Source organism: Apus apus, chromosome 2 (genome assembly GCF_020740795.1).
Source record: "Apus apus isolate bApuApu2 chromosome 2, bApuApu2.pri.cur, whole genome shotgun sequence".
In the NCBI taxonomy this organism is placed as follows: domain Eukaryota; kingdom Metazoa; phylum Chordata; class Aves; order Apodiformes; family Apodidae; genus Apus; species Apus apus.
In genome coordinates this window covers 123525840-123543113 of record NC_067283.1, presented here as the reverse complement: position 1 = coordinate 123543113, position 17274 = coordinate 123525840, and the positions used below count along the sequence as shown (strand labels likewise).

The following is a 17274-nucleotide window of genomic DNA, read 5'->3' as shown; positions in this document are numbered from 1 at the left end:
AGTATCTAGAATAATTATATCTAAAACATCATAAAATATACATACATCTCCTTGGTTCATTTACTTGTAACTTCACACTCCCTTGGTCAGATTTTTGAGACAGCTATGGTTACACTCATAGTATTTTGGTGATGTGGTCATAGTGGTACTGTGACCATAGTGACCATTTTGTCCTGGTTATGTGCATTTTACGCAAAAATAGACAAAAAAGAAAAACTGAGCCTTTGCCAGCATATCTCATTGTAGTGTGGTGCTTCCCCTAAAAAGAAAGTTAATGTCAAAAACCTTGAGTTTGGAGAATAAAAATTCATCTGCTGTTGGTACAGCTACTTTGGGGTAAAATTAATTTGGTTCATAGAGATGATGAAAATGAAGTTAGATCAAGCTATCTGAATAGAACTATATTCATCTCTGAATGCATCACTTCTTGAACCATACTGATGTAGCAGAGAGGTTCAGAAGGGCCTTGTTCTGCTAATTGTTTGATAAGTGAGACCACATCATTCAAGAGGGCTTGATTTTTTGGTATTTTTCCAGAGCTTCAATCCCAGTATTTCCAAGTTAGTATTATATATTTTGACTATTTAAATGGTACCCTACCAAAAGATCATCAGTTGTGATTTGAGTGTACCAAGAAGTAGGTCACCCCTATTTAGGCATCTAAATTAATATTATGTAGATGACTGTGCTGTGGCTCATAGTTTGAAAGCGTACTAGTTTCATATAGAGATGTGTTTATTGAATTTACTTATCTGGAGCATCTGGAGTTACTGAGAATGCCTGATTCTGCTATGCTTACAAAGGGCAGCATGATTTAAAAGTTGCATTTATTCATTATTCATGATAAACTTGAAATTCTTTCTTGCAGGGGGCTAATATAGATAGTGTTGACATAGAAGGTCGATCCCCGCTTCTGTTGGCCACTTCCTGTGCATCATGGAAAATTGTGAATTTGCTGCTCTCTAAAGGTAAAAAGGAATATATGTTGAGCAGGGTTCATACATGTTAAAACTGTGTTTAACTTCCCTCTCAATTTCAAGTCAGTGCTCCATCATACAGTCAGGAGCAGTAGAGCTAAACAGCTGCTCAGTGGTGGTGTCCTCTGAGATAAAGGAACAACTAGGGTGATGATTTCACCCTTTATAATACAGAGTGAACAGGCTGCAGAAAAATGTGCCATGTGTCGTGCTTGTCAAGGAAGAGGTGGCACTGGCACTCCATCCATGCATTCCTCAGCAGTTCCCAATGTAAGCTGAACTGTGTTGCAAAAACATGTTTCATGCCAGCGATCAATCTTTAAATGTTAAAGCCCGTATTTCAAGTGTTAGCCATGATTTCATATAATCACAGTTGACTTCAAAATATTTTAGCTATACCTTTCAATTATTACACTTTTGGTACAAGCTAATTATTGTTACTATATTTTCTCTTGTTAATAGTTACAACTGACTTTGTTGATAAGCCTGTTAATAAGTTCTGGAGTTGTAACAAGATTTCAACTTTAAAAGGTTAGATGGGGCGATTACCTGCATCTTTAAATTACCTCTTGATTTGTGGGTGCTCAGTATCTCTCTAAATATAAGAGCCCCACATAAATCTTAGTGCTGCAATAAAATATAAAATGTACACTCACATGAGATAATGAAGAAGTCTGAGAGTCAGTAGGGGTTTCCTAAGTAAAGTTACATGTTATCGTGTTGACTTGAAATAATATTTGTTGTTTTATAGATTCATAAACACATTTGTTCAACATTCCTGTTCCTGTGTCTTAAACATTATCAGTTAGTGCCAGGGGCCAGCAGTTTTCAAGTCACTGGTATTTATTTCCATATTTATCTAGGAGCAAATGTATCATTAAAAGATCATCTTGGTCGGAATTTCTTGCATTTGACGGTATTGCAGCCTGGAGGATTACAGCATCTGAATGAGAAATTTCTGCAGGTACAGTAAGCATCAATTTATGACTTTCTGTTACTCTTACTAGAAAATGTAAAGAAAAAAGCAACTACTATTTTATTTTTGAATGTTTGTAAAGTTTGTGGTACTTGTTCCGTTGCCCCACGTCACAGAAAATAGTTTGAAGAGGAACATATCTCATTAAAAAATTTCAAAGCCAATAATACAGTTTTCTTATTGCCAGGCAAAGGAATAACATAATCCCATAAATTATTTTGCTGTTGGGGGATTGAATAGCTCAAGAGGTAGGCAATAAAATATAGAACTTTTCACTTGTATTTTCCCAGCTTGCATGCAGTAAAGCTAGGGGACGTGCTCATATTCAAACAAACTCTAGGACCTTACAGCATATTCTGCAGGAGCTTTCTGTGAACTGGACTGTAATGAAGTCTTGGATTTAGTTTTAAAAAGGATTTCAAACACGGATTTCTATTTGGCTATGCTGAGGTAAAGGACTCGTATTGGTAAAGCCCAAATTCGCTTGAAAGAATTAAACTTGCTAGCCTCCAGAGCTCCAGCAACAACCTTTTAAATGTGAATCAAGTATTAACTGAACTTACAACATCTGCTAAATCTGTAAAGAACTTTTATTAGTAATGCAGAATGGAGTAAACCTCCCTTTTCAGCAGATGTACAGAATCACTTTTAAACCAGAGTGATAACTCTCTGTTGTCGGCATTGACTTTCTTATTATTGATCATACAACTAATTCAGACAAATTGGTGGAGCAGATTGGGGGAGGAGATTTTACTTCCTTTAAGAAAGGCTATACATAGGATAGTGTTACACAAGGTACTGAGGAAAAACAGGAAAATGAAAATGAGAAAGAGAAATAAGAAAAATAAAATTACACTGATGATTCTTGACAGCCAGAAATTTTGCAGCTCAATACAGATTATATAGACTACCCTTATAAACTACCTTCTGCTGACAGCAATGAGTATTACAGCTGAATGGCACCAAAGAAGAATCTCCTGTATTATAATTTTACTGTTGGATGGACTACAATAATGTGCAGACTGGCAAAGTCCTCTGTTCTTCAAAGAGTAGTTGTTTGAAAGAATGGTGACCCACAAATCAGCAGATATTAAATTATCATTGTTGCTAAATCTACTTTTCCTAAAGTTTGTTTCTTATTTTTAGATACGGCTTTCATTATTAATGCTATTGTTACAAGCTATTAGAAGTTGTGGAGCATTAGTGATATAAATGTAATTCTGTGCTTTTGGCTTTTTTGGGTGGGCATAACAGATGGAACATATTAAAAACCTTGTCGTGGATGAAGATAACGAGGGATGCACTCCATTGCATTATGCATGCAGACAAGGTGTGGCCCTCTCTGTAAATAATCTACTCAGCCTCAACGTTTCCATCTACTCTAAGAGCAGGGACAAGAAGTCACCATTGCACTTTGCTGCCAGGTTAGTAGTGCAGTCTAGGCAATGGAATCAATGGTATTTTTCCATCTGTATTTTTTTGTATTAATATGTATGTTTACTTTTCAAAGTTATGGACGCATCAATACATGTCAACGACTTATAAGGGATATGAAAGACACAAGGCTCTTGAATGAAGGTGATAAGAAGGGAATGACTCCTCTTCATTTGGCAGCCCAGAATGGTCATGAGAAGGTAGTCCAGTTTCTTCTGAAGAGAGGGGCCCTTTTTCTCTGGTAAGTATACAAGTTTCCATTCATTACGGCGAAAAAGAACTATCACCCTACAGTTTATGTCCATCTGCTGGGAAATTAATACAATATAAATATAAATGCAATATATGAAAACGTTTAATATATTAATATATACAGATATAAATATACAATATAAGAACATATTTAAAGTAAGTGTAAAACTAAGCTGATTGTGCCTTGCTTTGGCCTGACATATCAATCATGGCTAGCTGTAAAGCAAGGCTTCTCATGCTGGGGAAACTGAGGTTTCTCTAAATCCAACTGAGATAAGTATATTAAACCTTTTGATAGGAAAAGTACTGGTTTGGAAACATTATAATCATGTCAGTTTCACTTACAGGCTTGAGTAGAGGTTCTTAGGGTTGGTGGTTCATAGGCAACTTGCCTTGCCCTCTTAAGTCCTGATTTCAGGTCAGAGATCCTCAGATCCTTAGCTACTCCACAAAAGCTTCCAGGCTTTTTCCTGGAGCTTTCCTGGAAAGGTCCAGTAAAGACTGGAGCCAAGGCCACCAAACGTTTAGGGTCCTGCTTATAAGGTATTAAAGCTTGAGACTTGCAGGTCTAGAGCTTTAACTTTCAAGTCCTGTGCTTCCAAGTTCACTGCCACTACACCTTGGAGCTAGGGGCCTAACTGTTCTGAAGAGATCCTTTAGCCAACAGACCTGTCATACAATTCATTATTTGTGACTGCAGAGGACCTACTAAATGGACTGCTCTCCAACCCTTTATTTCCAGTGTTCTCAGCTGAACTAGTACACCTATCAAGGATAGATACTATAGTATTCATGTATATACGTATATTTATCTATCTGTACAGATGTGTGTGTGTATTTAGGCTTAATTTAGAATTAAACCTGGCATTTTTAAACTAAATTTCCTGGTAGGTTCTATGTGATAAGAGGCTTAATAAATTTCATCTTACTAAGATGAAGTAATATTAATAGGAATAGATTTGTGTGCTTATAATGTTTTGTGTATTCAGTGTCTTTAAACGCAAAAATCCATAATATGGCCAGGATCTATGCTGTGTCTGTTGCCAGGTGTTAGTAACAGAATATTACAAGTATTTGTGTCATTTTCAAGGGATGCATAAGAAAATGGGCACAGTCCAGATATACACAGAAGTAGAGAAGAAACAAAGTGGCAGTCCGAAATACTGTTACTGAGTTGAACCTTTTCCTTCTAAACGGTGCACTGATAATCACATAATAATTGAGAGGAGGCATGGACAGCTCAGAAAATAAGTTTGAGTCAAAGGAGGAGGCATTTTATGTTTACTTTAAATTTATAAAAAGTTTTCCATTTGTAATTACTAATTTTATATCACTACATGTAAGTGATTATAAAGGCTGGACAGCCCTGCACCATGCTGCCTTTGGAGGATACACTCGCACAATGCAGATCATTTTGGATACTAATGTGAAGTGTACTGACAGAGTGGATGAAGAAGGGGTATGTGTTCATGTAGCATTATTTATTCCTTGTCTGCAAACATTGGTGGTATGCTATGCTAGATTTCCACTGTGCATTACATGTGTAATATTTGATTTCCTCTAGCAGATGTGAAGTCTTTATATTTCACCACTGGTAAAATGTATTGCTTAGATTCATATATGATTGTTGAAATTGTTATCCAGTTCTTATACGTGGGAGACAAAAAAAAAATAATATGCAAACAGCCTAATAGAAAATATAAAATATTGAGTATGTTAGACATGTCCCTCTTGCCCACTTTATGGTGCAGGAATATTTTAATAATGTAGTACAAACACTGGTAATTTAAGGAGTTGATACAGATTTTAAAAAATCCTCTATCAACTGTTGTTCATTAACATATATATTTTAAATCCATCTGTTCTGCACAGCAATATCCAACACATACAGCTTCTGTCTTGCTCTGAAGTTTGGACAAATACAGTGTCTGTTGGGTCAAGACATAATCAATTTTCTAGATTGGAGACCACTTGTATGATCCTGACTAACAGTTCCCCATCAGAAAACACAGAGTGGTCATTTTAAAAACCAGTTCTATTAAGTGTTCAGCAAATAAGGCGTTGCTAATTTCTCTGAGAACTGTTTTTGGAAACAGTTAAAACTATTAGCTTAGGAACAAATCTTGTCCAGAAATTAATGAGAAGCCAATGCTTAGGTTCTAATTTCGTTCAGAAAAATCTGGATGAGTTGGGAAGGCTTTCAAAAGTCAGTTTCAGTGTGACTTGATTCCTAAAGGTCTCTTGCCTTACTTTTGTGAAAATACCGTAGGAAAATAATTGTTCTTACAAAGCTGTGTCCTCAGATTTTCTTGCAGATTTGTTTGAGCACATCTGGGTATAATCAGATGCTTTTCTTCCTGATTATCAAATGCAGGTGTTCTGTATCTGTAGATACCATATTTTTTATCTATTTATGGCTTGTGGTTTGTTATGTACAAAACTGAAAAATATGAAAAAAATTGCCTTTTCTACCTACAGCTCATTTCCCCTTCAGATTTAGCACTTCTGTAGCTGTAAATACCTAATGAAGAACTTGTCTATAATCTCTATCACAAAGGACTGAAATATGTACTTTTTTTTTTTTTTTTTTTTAATGCTTCTCATGGATGCATTGCTGTACTACTTCACTGCACAGAACACAGCTTTACACCTGGCTGCAAGAGAAGGACATGCAAAAGCAGTAAGGTTACTTCTTGACTATGGTGCGAAAATTCTGTTCAACAAAGCACTGGCTTCTTTTTTCCATGAAGCAATACACAATAGGAGGAAAGATGTAGTGTCTGCTGTCATTTTGCACAAAAGGTAACGTACACAGAAACTGCTTTTTAATTTATTTCCCATTTCGTTTTGGTTTTTAACTGAGATTAGGTTCTGAAAACCTGAAAAGCATGTTACTCAGTTACTTTGCTAATAGCTGATTTTCCAATTGATGTTGTGTAAACTTGTTGCATATTGTGATTTTCAAGATATCTTATATACAACTCAAATAATCTGGAAGTATTTAATTTAAAAGAAAAACAAGTAATTAATTTTCCCTTATTGCAACACGTTTTTGCAGATGGGAAGAGGCTGTTGTGACATTCTCTCACTATTCTAGTGCCAATAAGTGTCCTTTGCTGGAAATGGTTGAGTATCTTCCTGATTCATTTAAAGTAAGTTTTCTGCTGATGTTAAGGATATGACTGAGCAGAGGAACCTTAGTTCTATTGCATCATTTGCCTTTTTTTTTTTTTTTCTAATGCTGTCCTCACTAATAAATATTATTATAAAATAGAAATAACAAAATGTCACAAACTGATTTAATTGTATTTTAGTGATTGTTTCAGTTTGACAGGTGTAATTTCTTTAGTATTAGTTCTCACCTTCCTTAGATCAATAAAGTTATGACCATATAAAAGGAGTATAGAAGTGATGAAAGTTAGAAGAGAATTGGGTTCAAAACTATTTGAGTTATTTTCACCTTCTGACTAAACTGATTAGTGGTGTTACAGAAATTATTTATATTAAAATAGCAAGTGACTTGGTGTTTATATATTCCTAAACACTTCACATTTTATACTCATAAACTAACATGTAGCCTTGTAAACTGCATAGTTTCATTATTTAATTCCTACATGTAAACTCTGGAGTTTTATGTCTTCAAAAAATACACCATAAAATCTGATTGAATCATTACTTCTGTTAGATGACTGCTGCATTTGAAGGTAATTTTCTTCAGGTACAAACATTATATACTTTCTGATTAATGTTATCTATATCACTTTAATTCACTTCTCTGTTCATTTACAAAGCTGGTTTTGGACAACTGCATAATTGAATCTTCAGAGGAAAAGACAAGTAGAGACTTCTATGTAAGTGGTTGAAAAAATTTATTAAGACAGTGCATTTTATGCTTTTAGGACGAAATGTGTGACAGTGTGCCTCTTACAGTCGGTAAACTGAAATCAGGCAATATCTTAACTTGATTTATGAATAATTTGGTAGTTATTCAGCATTTGACTGTATTTGACTCTGTGCTTTAAAAATGTTTTTGGCAAAAAACTCATCAGTATTAGGATGACTTTTAAAAATCACTTCATCAGATACTAGCAATGTTCAACTCTTAGTCTCTTTTTTTTATATTATTTCTCAGCAAAACTACTGATTTAATTCACTTTATTGCCTCTGTGACACTGAAAAGAACTAATTTTTTACTTGAAGATTTGGGAAATACACAATATGTACACTTTAATGTATATGTCAAGTTCATGTGGATGATATACACCTGTAGATAAATATCAAATCTTAACACAAAACACAGGTGACTGATTTTATCCATTGGGCTGTAAGCAGTTTTGAAGTTCAATTTCTGTAATCTTCATACTTATGCATTTTAACAAGTATAACATTAAGTTTGAGCAATCTATAGGCTTTATCTTTGCTGAGTTAATTCTTGCAATCAAGCTGGGTAACAGAGGTTACAGGTACTTAAAAATAACAGTAATAGAAGACATAATACTGATTATGCATATCAAAATCTTACCTATTAGTAGAATTGTAATCAATAATTCAGAGTCCAGTGTGTTTCTTTTTTGTAAATTCCTGTCCAAAATCTTAAGCAGTAGATTGCTTTATCAATGCTGAGGAGGCCTGAATGTTCTAGAGTTATGATACCTTAGACACCATATTGAAAACCACCTTATCAATTATTACACTGGATTGTGTCTAAATCATTAGCTTGCAAATGTTCTACTACTGAACAAATTCTTTATATTGTCTTATCAAAATCATATAACTTTTAAATACAAGCTTTTCTTCAAAGTCGAAATTAAAACAAATTACAGTTACTAGAATTACCTTTTTAAAATGTAAAATTTTAAGAAGGAATGTGTACTTTTAAAAATAGCTGTTTGTTTAAACATCTCTCACAGATGTGTGTAACTTGATGGTGTGTGTTCACTGAAAGAGTAACTAACGAGTATACATCAGTGTTCCGTTTACTTTGTCACAATGTGGTTTTTTTTCTCTAAAGGATAACCTTTTTTAAATTAAGCACATTATTTCAGCCTTAGATTATCAGCTTCATCACATTTAAATGCTGGTGTGTGTTTATTATTCAGATTGAATATAACTTCAGATATCTTCAGTGTCCCCTGACACTTAACAAGAAACTAAAGGACGATGAAGACATTTTCTATGAACCACTTACCACTTTAAATGTGAGTTCTTTATTTTACTCTGACATCATTCCATGCTGTCTTGCTTTAAACAAAGTCATGAGGTTTTAATTTTTCATACTAATATTTCTTTTCCAAAGCCCATAACTCTGTATATTTAAAGTATGTTGGAATGAAGTTCTCATAGGCTAAGTTCTAAGGGCAATGTTATTATAGTCTAAGTAATAAACAACATTTAGGTTTAGGTAAAAATTCTTAGTTCATTTAAACAACTATGAATATTTCAAAAAAACATTATGTACATCCAGGTAATACATCAAAGAAAGCCGTACTCATCTTTGTAGTGACCATGTACTGGAATGTAAGGCATCAAAAAACCTGGGGAAAGATAATCATATGCTAGTTGCAATATAATTTCTGTACCTAAAACAGATGCTGCTGTTCTTCCACATTGCCTGTCTGTTCTCTTATTTGTCAGAAAATGTTTACAGAACACAATTTCCGCCTTTGTTTCATTATTATTTGGGCTTCTTCATGACAATTAGTCTTTGTATGCTGTCTAATAATAAATGAATAAATATTTTCTCTTTAAATATAACTAGAAAAGCTTGGTCATCTCAGTTATAGTTGGCAATAGTCTACAATTTTTTAAAGCTTGAAATACAGTAAGAGGGCAGCAGGAGAGCAGCTGGATGCTTCAGTAAGCAGAGAAGACAAGGTGGTCATAGCTTTGGGCCAGAGCATGTAAACAACAGAACTTTATGATAGCTTACAGAGACCTGACTTTTCATTAGGTTAATTTTCAAGTGAAGAAGATGGCCTACCCAGTTTCGTAGGCATTTTGATTAGCTAGATGGGATAAGTTTGCTCCTTCTGCTTGCTTGTTTTGTAGGCCATGGTACGCCACAATCGCATGGAGCTACTCAGTCATCCTGTGTGTAAAGAATATTTGCTTATGAAATGGTAGGTGTATTTTAATGCACATAATATATTGCATGTCAGGATGGAGGCTACTGTGTCCGTTGTTTACTAAGAAGTACATATTTAGTGTTGACTGAAACAAATGTATTTTCCATGTAATCTTTCATAAGCGTATTTAGAGTATGCTGGTGACTATCATATAATGTAGCTTAACATTTAGTAATGATTCTTTAATATTTACAGCAAAGACAATCACTATCTTTGTTTCTACTGAATAGGAAAAATATATAGTAGGATTGCCAAGTTAAAAAGAAACAGTTAAAAAGGAACAGTGTTTCAGAATGACCATTACACTCCTGTGCACATGAAGCCTGATGAACACACTCACCACAGAAGGACGTTTTAAGAAATGCTTATTTCCGCATCTTGAGAACATTGCTTGCTCTTACATTTAAATGCCTGCTCTTCTAAATTTGTAAAGTGTTTTAACTTTAACATTCTTTCTTTTAAGGATGGCCTATGGGTTTCGAGCACATCTGATGAATTTAGGCATATATTCTCTTGGTCTCATCCCACTGACTCTTCTGGTCACTCACATACAGCCAGGAAGACCTTTAAATGGAACCGAGACCTATGAAGCAAGACCATTAGAATATGAGGTACTGAGCTTTCTTACTAGTTACAGTAAGTTTAGGATTTTTGTATCAAAAAGGTATCATTATTTAAATAGTTTCTAGAATTATTGGGGATAACAGAACAGAGTTGAAATATGTATTTTTAAACAAACAGCAGCAACTTCTGTAGATAATTTTCAGTTCTCATTTCTTATTTTTAATTTTTTTTCTGAAAATTTTACCTCTGGTCCACAGTTACTTTAATTTCTCCTCTTAAGTGAGTATTTCTTTAATGTCCTTCAACGAAGACTATTTCCAGCTGGTGGAGAAGCAGTGCACTGAACAGGAACCATGAAGCTCCTGAGCTGCCTAGGGGTCTGCAGCAACAGCAGTGCATATGAAATGGAGGAAACAGTGCCCTAATGACCCAGCAAAGGGAATAGAGTAGGGACTGCCAGGTCTATAGGGAGCACAGTGATACAGAACATATTTTAACCCAGGTCAAAGAGGGACAATGTAATGGGACAGATGCTGAAGTGTATGGCAGCACCACTGAAAAGTGACTGCCATGAGTTTGTGGTCTGCCTACAAGTTAATAAACCCCTCAGGTGGGGAATTAGCTTTACAGGTTGAAAGATAAAATTTGCTATTGTTATTTATGCCAATAGAGGGGGTTTTTGCCTATACTGGTTGTAAAGGGAGATGTTGAAGGGAGGAGCTATAAGAGGATGACAGGATTTCCAATTTATACAACAGCTTCCATTGCCATTCCAGATACTGCAATATGATACTGAAGTTATGGACAACAGAATCTGACTTCATGTTCATCCAGTGGCAAAACATACTGAAAATGTGGCATAAATGTTGCAATTGCAGTTCCCAAACTTGAATAGTATTGATAAGGAAGCTGCAGAGCAACTATTTATCATGGGAATGCCCAAACTTTCATACTTGGTTTTAATTACTTCAGCACAAAATATACATCATCAAATTCACAATAAATATTAATAGAACAGCATTTAGATAATAGTAAGTTTATTTGAAGCAAGCTAACAGTTTCTTTCTTAACTTGTCTGTGCAGTAGAGCAGAAAGAAGCGTTCATTTTATAATTTATAATTTGCTTTGTGCTCTGATTTTGTCTTTCAGAACTCATATTTCACAAGGGTGTGCATGTGTTTAGTTTTAATTATGAGTTTACTGGGAATCTGCAAAGAAATATTTCAGCTCATTCAGCAGGTAAATACATAGAGAAATAACATTAATCAGTGTACTTGCATAGTAGTTTGTGTGATATTGCAATAAATCTGATTTTTCTGTAATTAAAAGGGAAATACCAATTTTTGTAAGATTAAGAATGAGAATAGGATTTCAGCAGTGTATTGAATTCAGCCCTTTAATGATGCACAACTTGTAAATGTTTATCTGTCTCTCTTAAATCCTAGAAATTGAAATATTTGTTGGATTACTCCAATCTACTGGACTGGACAATTTATACTACAAGCATAATTTTTGTGTCTTCTTTATTTATTAATACACCAGCTCATTTGCAGTGGGAATGCGGAGCAATTGCTGTGTATTTGTCTTGGATGAACTTCTTGCTTTACCTTCAACGGTAAAAGTTATTTCCATGCTTCACAATAACATACTTCTAGTATTTTCTGATATTTTACATATCCTAAACTGACTTATCAAGTATGATAGCCCTATTTCTTATTTTAATTTTTTTTAAGCTCTGCAAATTTCCAGATTAGGAGCATAGCAATTTTTCAACCTAATGAACTATGCTTTTCAGTGTTTTTCATGTAGAGAAACAGAGCATGTGTTATGGCAACTAAAGAAATAACAAGTTTTATTTTAACGTTCAGTAAGGAAAAGCTCCACATATGTCTTTTTAAAAACATGTTTCATTATACTGTATAGGCTTTCACTTTGAAAAAAAAAAAAAAGGCTACTAATTACAGGAGGCAAACAGTAATTTGTTTTTGTAAGTAATACCTGGGAGAAGGTCAATTCTTTTATAATTTTACAGATTAAATTATACACACCACTTTTCTACATTGTAGTGTCCTATGAAAGAATGATAATGGGTAATTTTTTTCTTTAGTTGGCATTAGGTCTATTTATTGCCATTAACAATCTTAATGCTTTCCAAGAGTTATGGAACACAGCTGGGTGGAGGGAAAAATAGTGTGGGTCTAGTGCTTAAGACTAATAAATTAAACGTATTTGTGCCTGAGCAGGACTGCCTTGTACAGATAGTTTTGTAATCACCACCAAAAATAGTGGTGATTTGGAGCTGTTCAGAAAATAAAGATGCCAATGTGCAATAAAACTGCATATATGCTCTTCTGATTCTTATTTTATATATCCAGTAATCACTTCCATGAGGTCTGGCAAACAGACAAACATGGCATTTATTGATTAATTTCAGAATTTTACTGTACTTGGGAAGTTTAAGGACAAGGTTTATAAACAGAGTTTGTGTCATAAAGAGAGAATATCTTCACGGTACTGCCTCTGCTGGCAGACCTTGTCCTACCTAGTGTCTGACCTCAGGTGACTACAGAATGAGGATGTCCTCTCTCTTCTGCTGTGTGCTGTGGGCAAAATGGGCATTGAACCTAAACAGTAAAAAGTAAATTAATGATTGCCTAACCTGCCTTCCTCTGCTAGATGAAGTGCTTCCTTGGCCTGAATATTTTGTCATGTCTATAGTGGTGGGATTCTACACGTAATTTTTCTGACTTATTCAGGCCATCTATGCTTGAAGCAACCTCTAGCCCCATTGACTTAAACAGACTTTTGCCTAATAACTGCCTAATAAATTGGAGAAGATCAGATTTTCTTTACTTCCAGCTTCATCTTTTTGGCCTTGCACATAATATTTCAGGGGGAAAATCCTGTGGACGGATTTTCTCAGTTGCTGCTGCTGTAGCATTACCAGTCACCTGGTCCCTGAATCTGACAGAGGATATAAATTGTGAAGTTCAGGACTGGGACAAAAAGTAGCTTAATCCATTTTATGATAACTCATGTTATGAGATCTAGTTTTTTGTTTAAGCCAAGAATTTGACAGGCTTTCCAGATGCTGGACTGTTGTTGGAAACACAGGTGTCTTCAAATTGTACTAGTCTTCTTTTTGAGCAATGTGTTTCTTTTTTGTTTGCCCGTTTTCCCTACTTTGTAGTGTCATAAGAAGCAAATTTTTTAAATCAGGCATGTGGCCACTAAGTGGATCATGGTAACAGTTGTTCTTTTTTCTGGTTGCTAAAAAGAAAAAAAATGAGATCATTTACTAATGTTATTATTCTGAGTGCAAGAGTGGTACAATGTTGTGCTGTCAATGGCTATGGAGAGAGCAAAAGTTGTCCATGAAAAATAATATCTGGAAGATCTACTGCTCTAACGCATTAAAATATAAGGTTATGTAGTTTAGGCTTGCTGTAAATAACACCACTTACTTTCTTTTGGATGTGAAAGTACATGTTCTTACTATCTCAGAATGTCTTAGAGAGGCAAAAATGTCTTTTCACACACGAGAATCAGGATTACTTATTGCCTTACACAAAAAACTGTAAGGGACTCTTACCTCAGTGTTTAATTTTGTGTATCTTTTCTGTTTACTTGTTGCCTAGATTTGAAAACTATGGCATCTATGTTGTGATGTTCTGGGAAATTTTGAGGACTTTGATTCGGATTGCTGTCGTTTTCTTTTTCCTGATATTGGCCTTTGGACTAAGTTTCTTTGTTCTTTTGGGTTCACAGGTTAGTTGAATGGCATAGTTTATTTTTATCATTATAAAGATTATTTTTGACTAAAGAATCTCAAAAGGTTATTTGGAAATGTCATCAGTTGGAGTTCTTTCTTGATATGGTATTTCTTCTTGCAGCAAACCTATAGCACACCTCTGCTTTCTGTAATGAAGACATTTGCAATGATGCTGGGAGACATTAATTACCATGATGCATTCCTTGATCCACTACTAAGCAGTGAATTGCCATATCCATTCCTGAGTTACACAGTTCTCATTATATTTACCTTGCTTATTCCAATCCTTCTTATGAACTTGCTAGTAAGTAAACTACTCATTAATATATGAAAGTAATTAAGCACAGGCTTATCACAGTTTTAGCATATAAAAATACCTTCATGCTGATTCATTACATTAATTGATTATGTAATAAATTCATATTGTTAGTTGCCTTTCCCTGGAGTAATTTTCCCTCCAATTTACTGTTCTGAGTAAGGTTATCTTGTATATCTTTAAATTGCAACAGTGATGTTTTGAGTTTGAATTGGAGCTGCAGTGTATAGTTATGAGATCTTGAAAATAAAAATTGTGGAACAATGATTTTAAGTACTTTGATAACTGTGTGCCTCCTAGACTAGAACTCTTACTGGTTCAGCCCCTTGCTGTATCATACCCTAGCATAGCACTGATGATTTTTTTTTTAAAGATAAAACAATGCCCAGATCTTCATTACATGCAAAACAGCAGTCAATGGTAGCATTAAAACTAAGGACCTGAACAAAAAGAATGATAAAACTGGTAATGATGAGAAAGGGGAACAATATGTAATACATCTTCAGTCATGTTCCATTTAACTTTTTTATGTGTTAACTTTTATATTTCTCAATTCAAGTGAAATAAAAAATAAATTTAACTTTAGAGTAATTTTGGATTTAAATGTGAACTAAGAAATGTGATTGAAATCACAGATTCTGAAAAAATAGATAATGAAATCTTTCTTGGCGTTTTTAGATTGGTTTGGCTGTTGGGGACATTGCTGAAGTACAAAAATATGCTGCACTCAAAAGGATTGCAATGCAGGTGAGTAGCATACATAGAAGCACTAACTATGGGAAATAGGTATTGTTGTTACAACATAGTTCAGATAATTAGTTGAGTTCTCATCAACATCCCTAAGATCTTAGCATCAATAAAGTAACTTGGTGAACATGGACATCCTGTTCTGAATCTCATTTTCAGTCATGTGAGACATTGTCAAAGGAATGTATAAGCAAATGCACTTTTAAGGAATTTTTCAACAGTCAGTTCAGTGAATTATGAGTTATTCCAACAACAGCATCTGAAAATGAGTGAATGCAATGCTTGAAATGAGAGAGTTGCCTTTTAAGGAGAGAACTGATGCAGTGTAAAGAAGATTAAGATACACAGAAATCAAAAGAACACCAACTGTACTTGCTTAGTTCAAGTGTCTTTGAAGAATTCTCTTTTAGAGTAACATTTCCTCCCAAGAGATCTTTCATTTGCTAGAGATACAAACTACTAAAGCAGAGATATAAGGGCAGTTCTTTTACCAGTTAATGCTTTTCACCTGTTTAGTTATTTCTTTGCCAGCAGAATGCTCAGGAAGAATGACGTCTTGCAACTTCAGATAGTACTACAAAATGTAACCTGTATATTTGACAGGATTATAGTTGTCTGCATTAGGTTTATCCTGTACATCCTCTTTTTAGATAAATAATAAATAAATATGTTCAGTATTTCTGTAGCAATTTGAGAACAACTGCAAAGGTAGCATCACCTGAAAAGACACTCATATATAACATACTTGTTTCTAGCCAAAGAAAAACTCCTTTTCTCACAGGCATTCCACTGCCATCTTAATATATACTGACTGTCATAGTCTTGTAAAAAGATATAGCAAAATTAAAGAGAGAAAGATCAATCTCCCATTGCTATTTGGTCTTAAAACCCATGGCTACGAGAGGTATTCTCTCTTTTGAACATTTCTGCCCTGAAATTCCATACTGCAACCCACAGGGTACCAAGGAGCTATTCAAGCCATTACACAAGAGCTAACATTTTCTGAACCATTTTAGTTATGAGTGTGCATCTATGTGGAATAATAAATTCTGATAAGATACTCATTACTGCTGTGACTACATGGTTTTAGTGTCTGGGCTGGACTGTTCAAATATACAATTGTTTGCAGTGTAGATAACCTCTGAGACTTGACATCTAGTAATAGTGATTTGAATATAATGACATGATGGTTATTTCCACATCATAATGTGTCTGTATTTTAAGAGAATATATCTTCTTCTAAATGCAAAAATACATCTAGGTCAATCTTCACACCAACTTAGAGAAGAAGCTACCATTTTGGTTCTTAAGTCGGGTGGACCAGGAATCAATCACTGTATATCCCAACAGGCCGAGATACTGTGGATTTATGGTAGGATGGTGAATCTTGGACTAAAGAATTCTTACTAAAATGGGATACAATTGACTTAGTTTGTACACAGATTGTTGGGAACATTGTATTAATAAGAATCATCAACTGGCATCAGTGGAATTGTGATTAGACCTTGACTATTTTCAGTGAAAATGATAAATCAGTTTAAATGCAGCATAACTTGTTCAGATACAATTAGTGTTGGAATTATCAGTGATCTGTGTCTTTATTAAGCTAGATAAGCTACAAAAGTTATTCAGACAGAAAATAAAATTACTCCCTTTTGGCATTTGTTCTTTTCTTTGTTTACTTTTCATTTCAGCTGTTACTGTTACACTGAATTTTCTGATTAAGCAAATTTTAATATATAAAAAAATAATACATCCATAACGTAAACTCTTTTCAACTTTAACACTGTGTTGAGATGGATGCCATTCACTTATCTGGGAGTTTTAATCTATTGTCAAGCTATAATATCTGAGTTCGGTTTGGTTCCATATTTTGTTTAGAGCGTGTTCCAGTATTGCTTTGGCTGTGAGGACTCTATCACAGATGCACAGAGCACTGACACATCATTAGAACTGGAAGTTCTGAAGCAGAAATACAGGTATTTGTTGTGTTATTTTACTGCTGTAAAAATGGAGTAGAACCAATATTACAAATAAACTCCTATTAAAAAAAAAAAAAAAAAAAGAGAAAGAAAGAATGCTCTAAAGCTCCAAGCTATACCTAAAAAGTA

The 17274-nt window shown here is 34.5% G+C and overlaps 1 protein-coding gene across 1 annotated transcript in view; it reads left to right on the top strand.

Annotated features, from left to right (window-relative positions):
• Window positions 1–17274, top strand: part of TRPA1 (transient receptor potential cation channel subfamily A member 1) — a 33978-nt gene that overhangs the window by 13828 nt on the left and 2876 nt on the right. Inside the window, exons 9-26 of the mRNA XM_051610882.1 lie at window positions 869–968; window positions 1841–1941; window positions 3208–3377; window positions 3464–3628; window positions 4984–5098; window positions 6275–6441; window positions 6698–6791; window positions 7431–7490; window positions 8739–8837; window positions 9688–9758; window positions 10228–10375; window positions 11478–11567; window positions 11774–11943; window positions 13967–14096; window positions 14222–14404; window positions 15095–15163; window positions 16425–16535; window positions 17045–17142. Coding sequence (XP_051466842.1) covers window positions 869–968; window positions 1841–1941; window positions 3208–3377; window positions 3464–3628; window positions 4984–5098; window positions 6275–6441; window positions 6698–6791; window positions 7431–7490; window positions 8739–8837; window positions 9688–9758; window positions 10228–10375; window positions 11478–11567; window positions 11774–11943; window positions 13967–14096; window positions 14222–14404; window positions 15095–15163; window positions 16425–16535; window positions 17045–17142 — 2141 coding nt within the window. The remainder of the gene's footprint in view (window positions 1–868; window positions 969–1840; window positions 1942–3207; window positions 3378–3463; window positions 3629–4983; window positions 5099–6274; window positions 6442–6697; window positions 6792–7430; window positions 7491–8738; window positions 8838–9687; window positions 9759–10227; window positions 10376–11477; window positions 11568–11773; window positions 11944–13966; window positions 14097–14221; window positions 14405–15094; window positions 15164–16424; window positions 16536–17044; window positions 17143–17274) is intronic.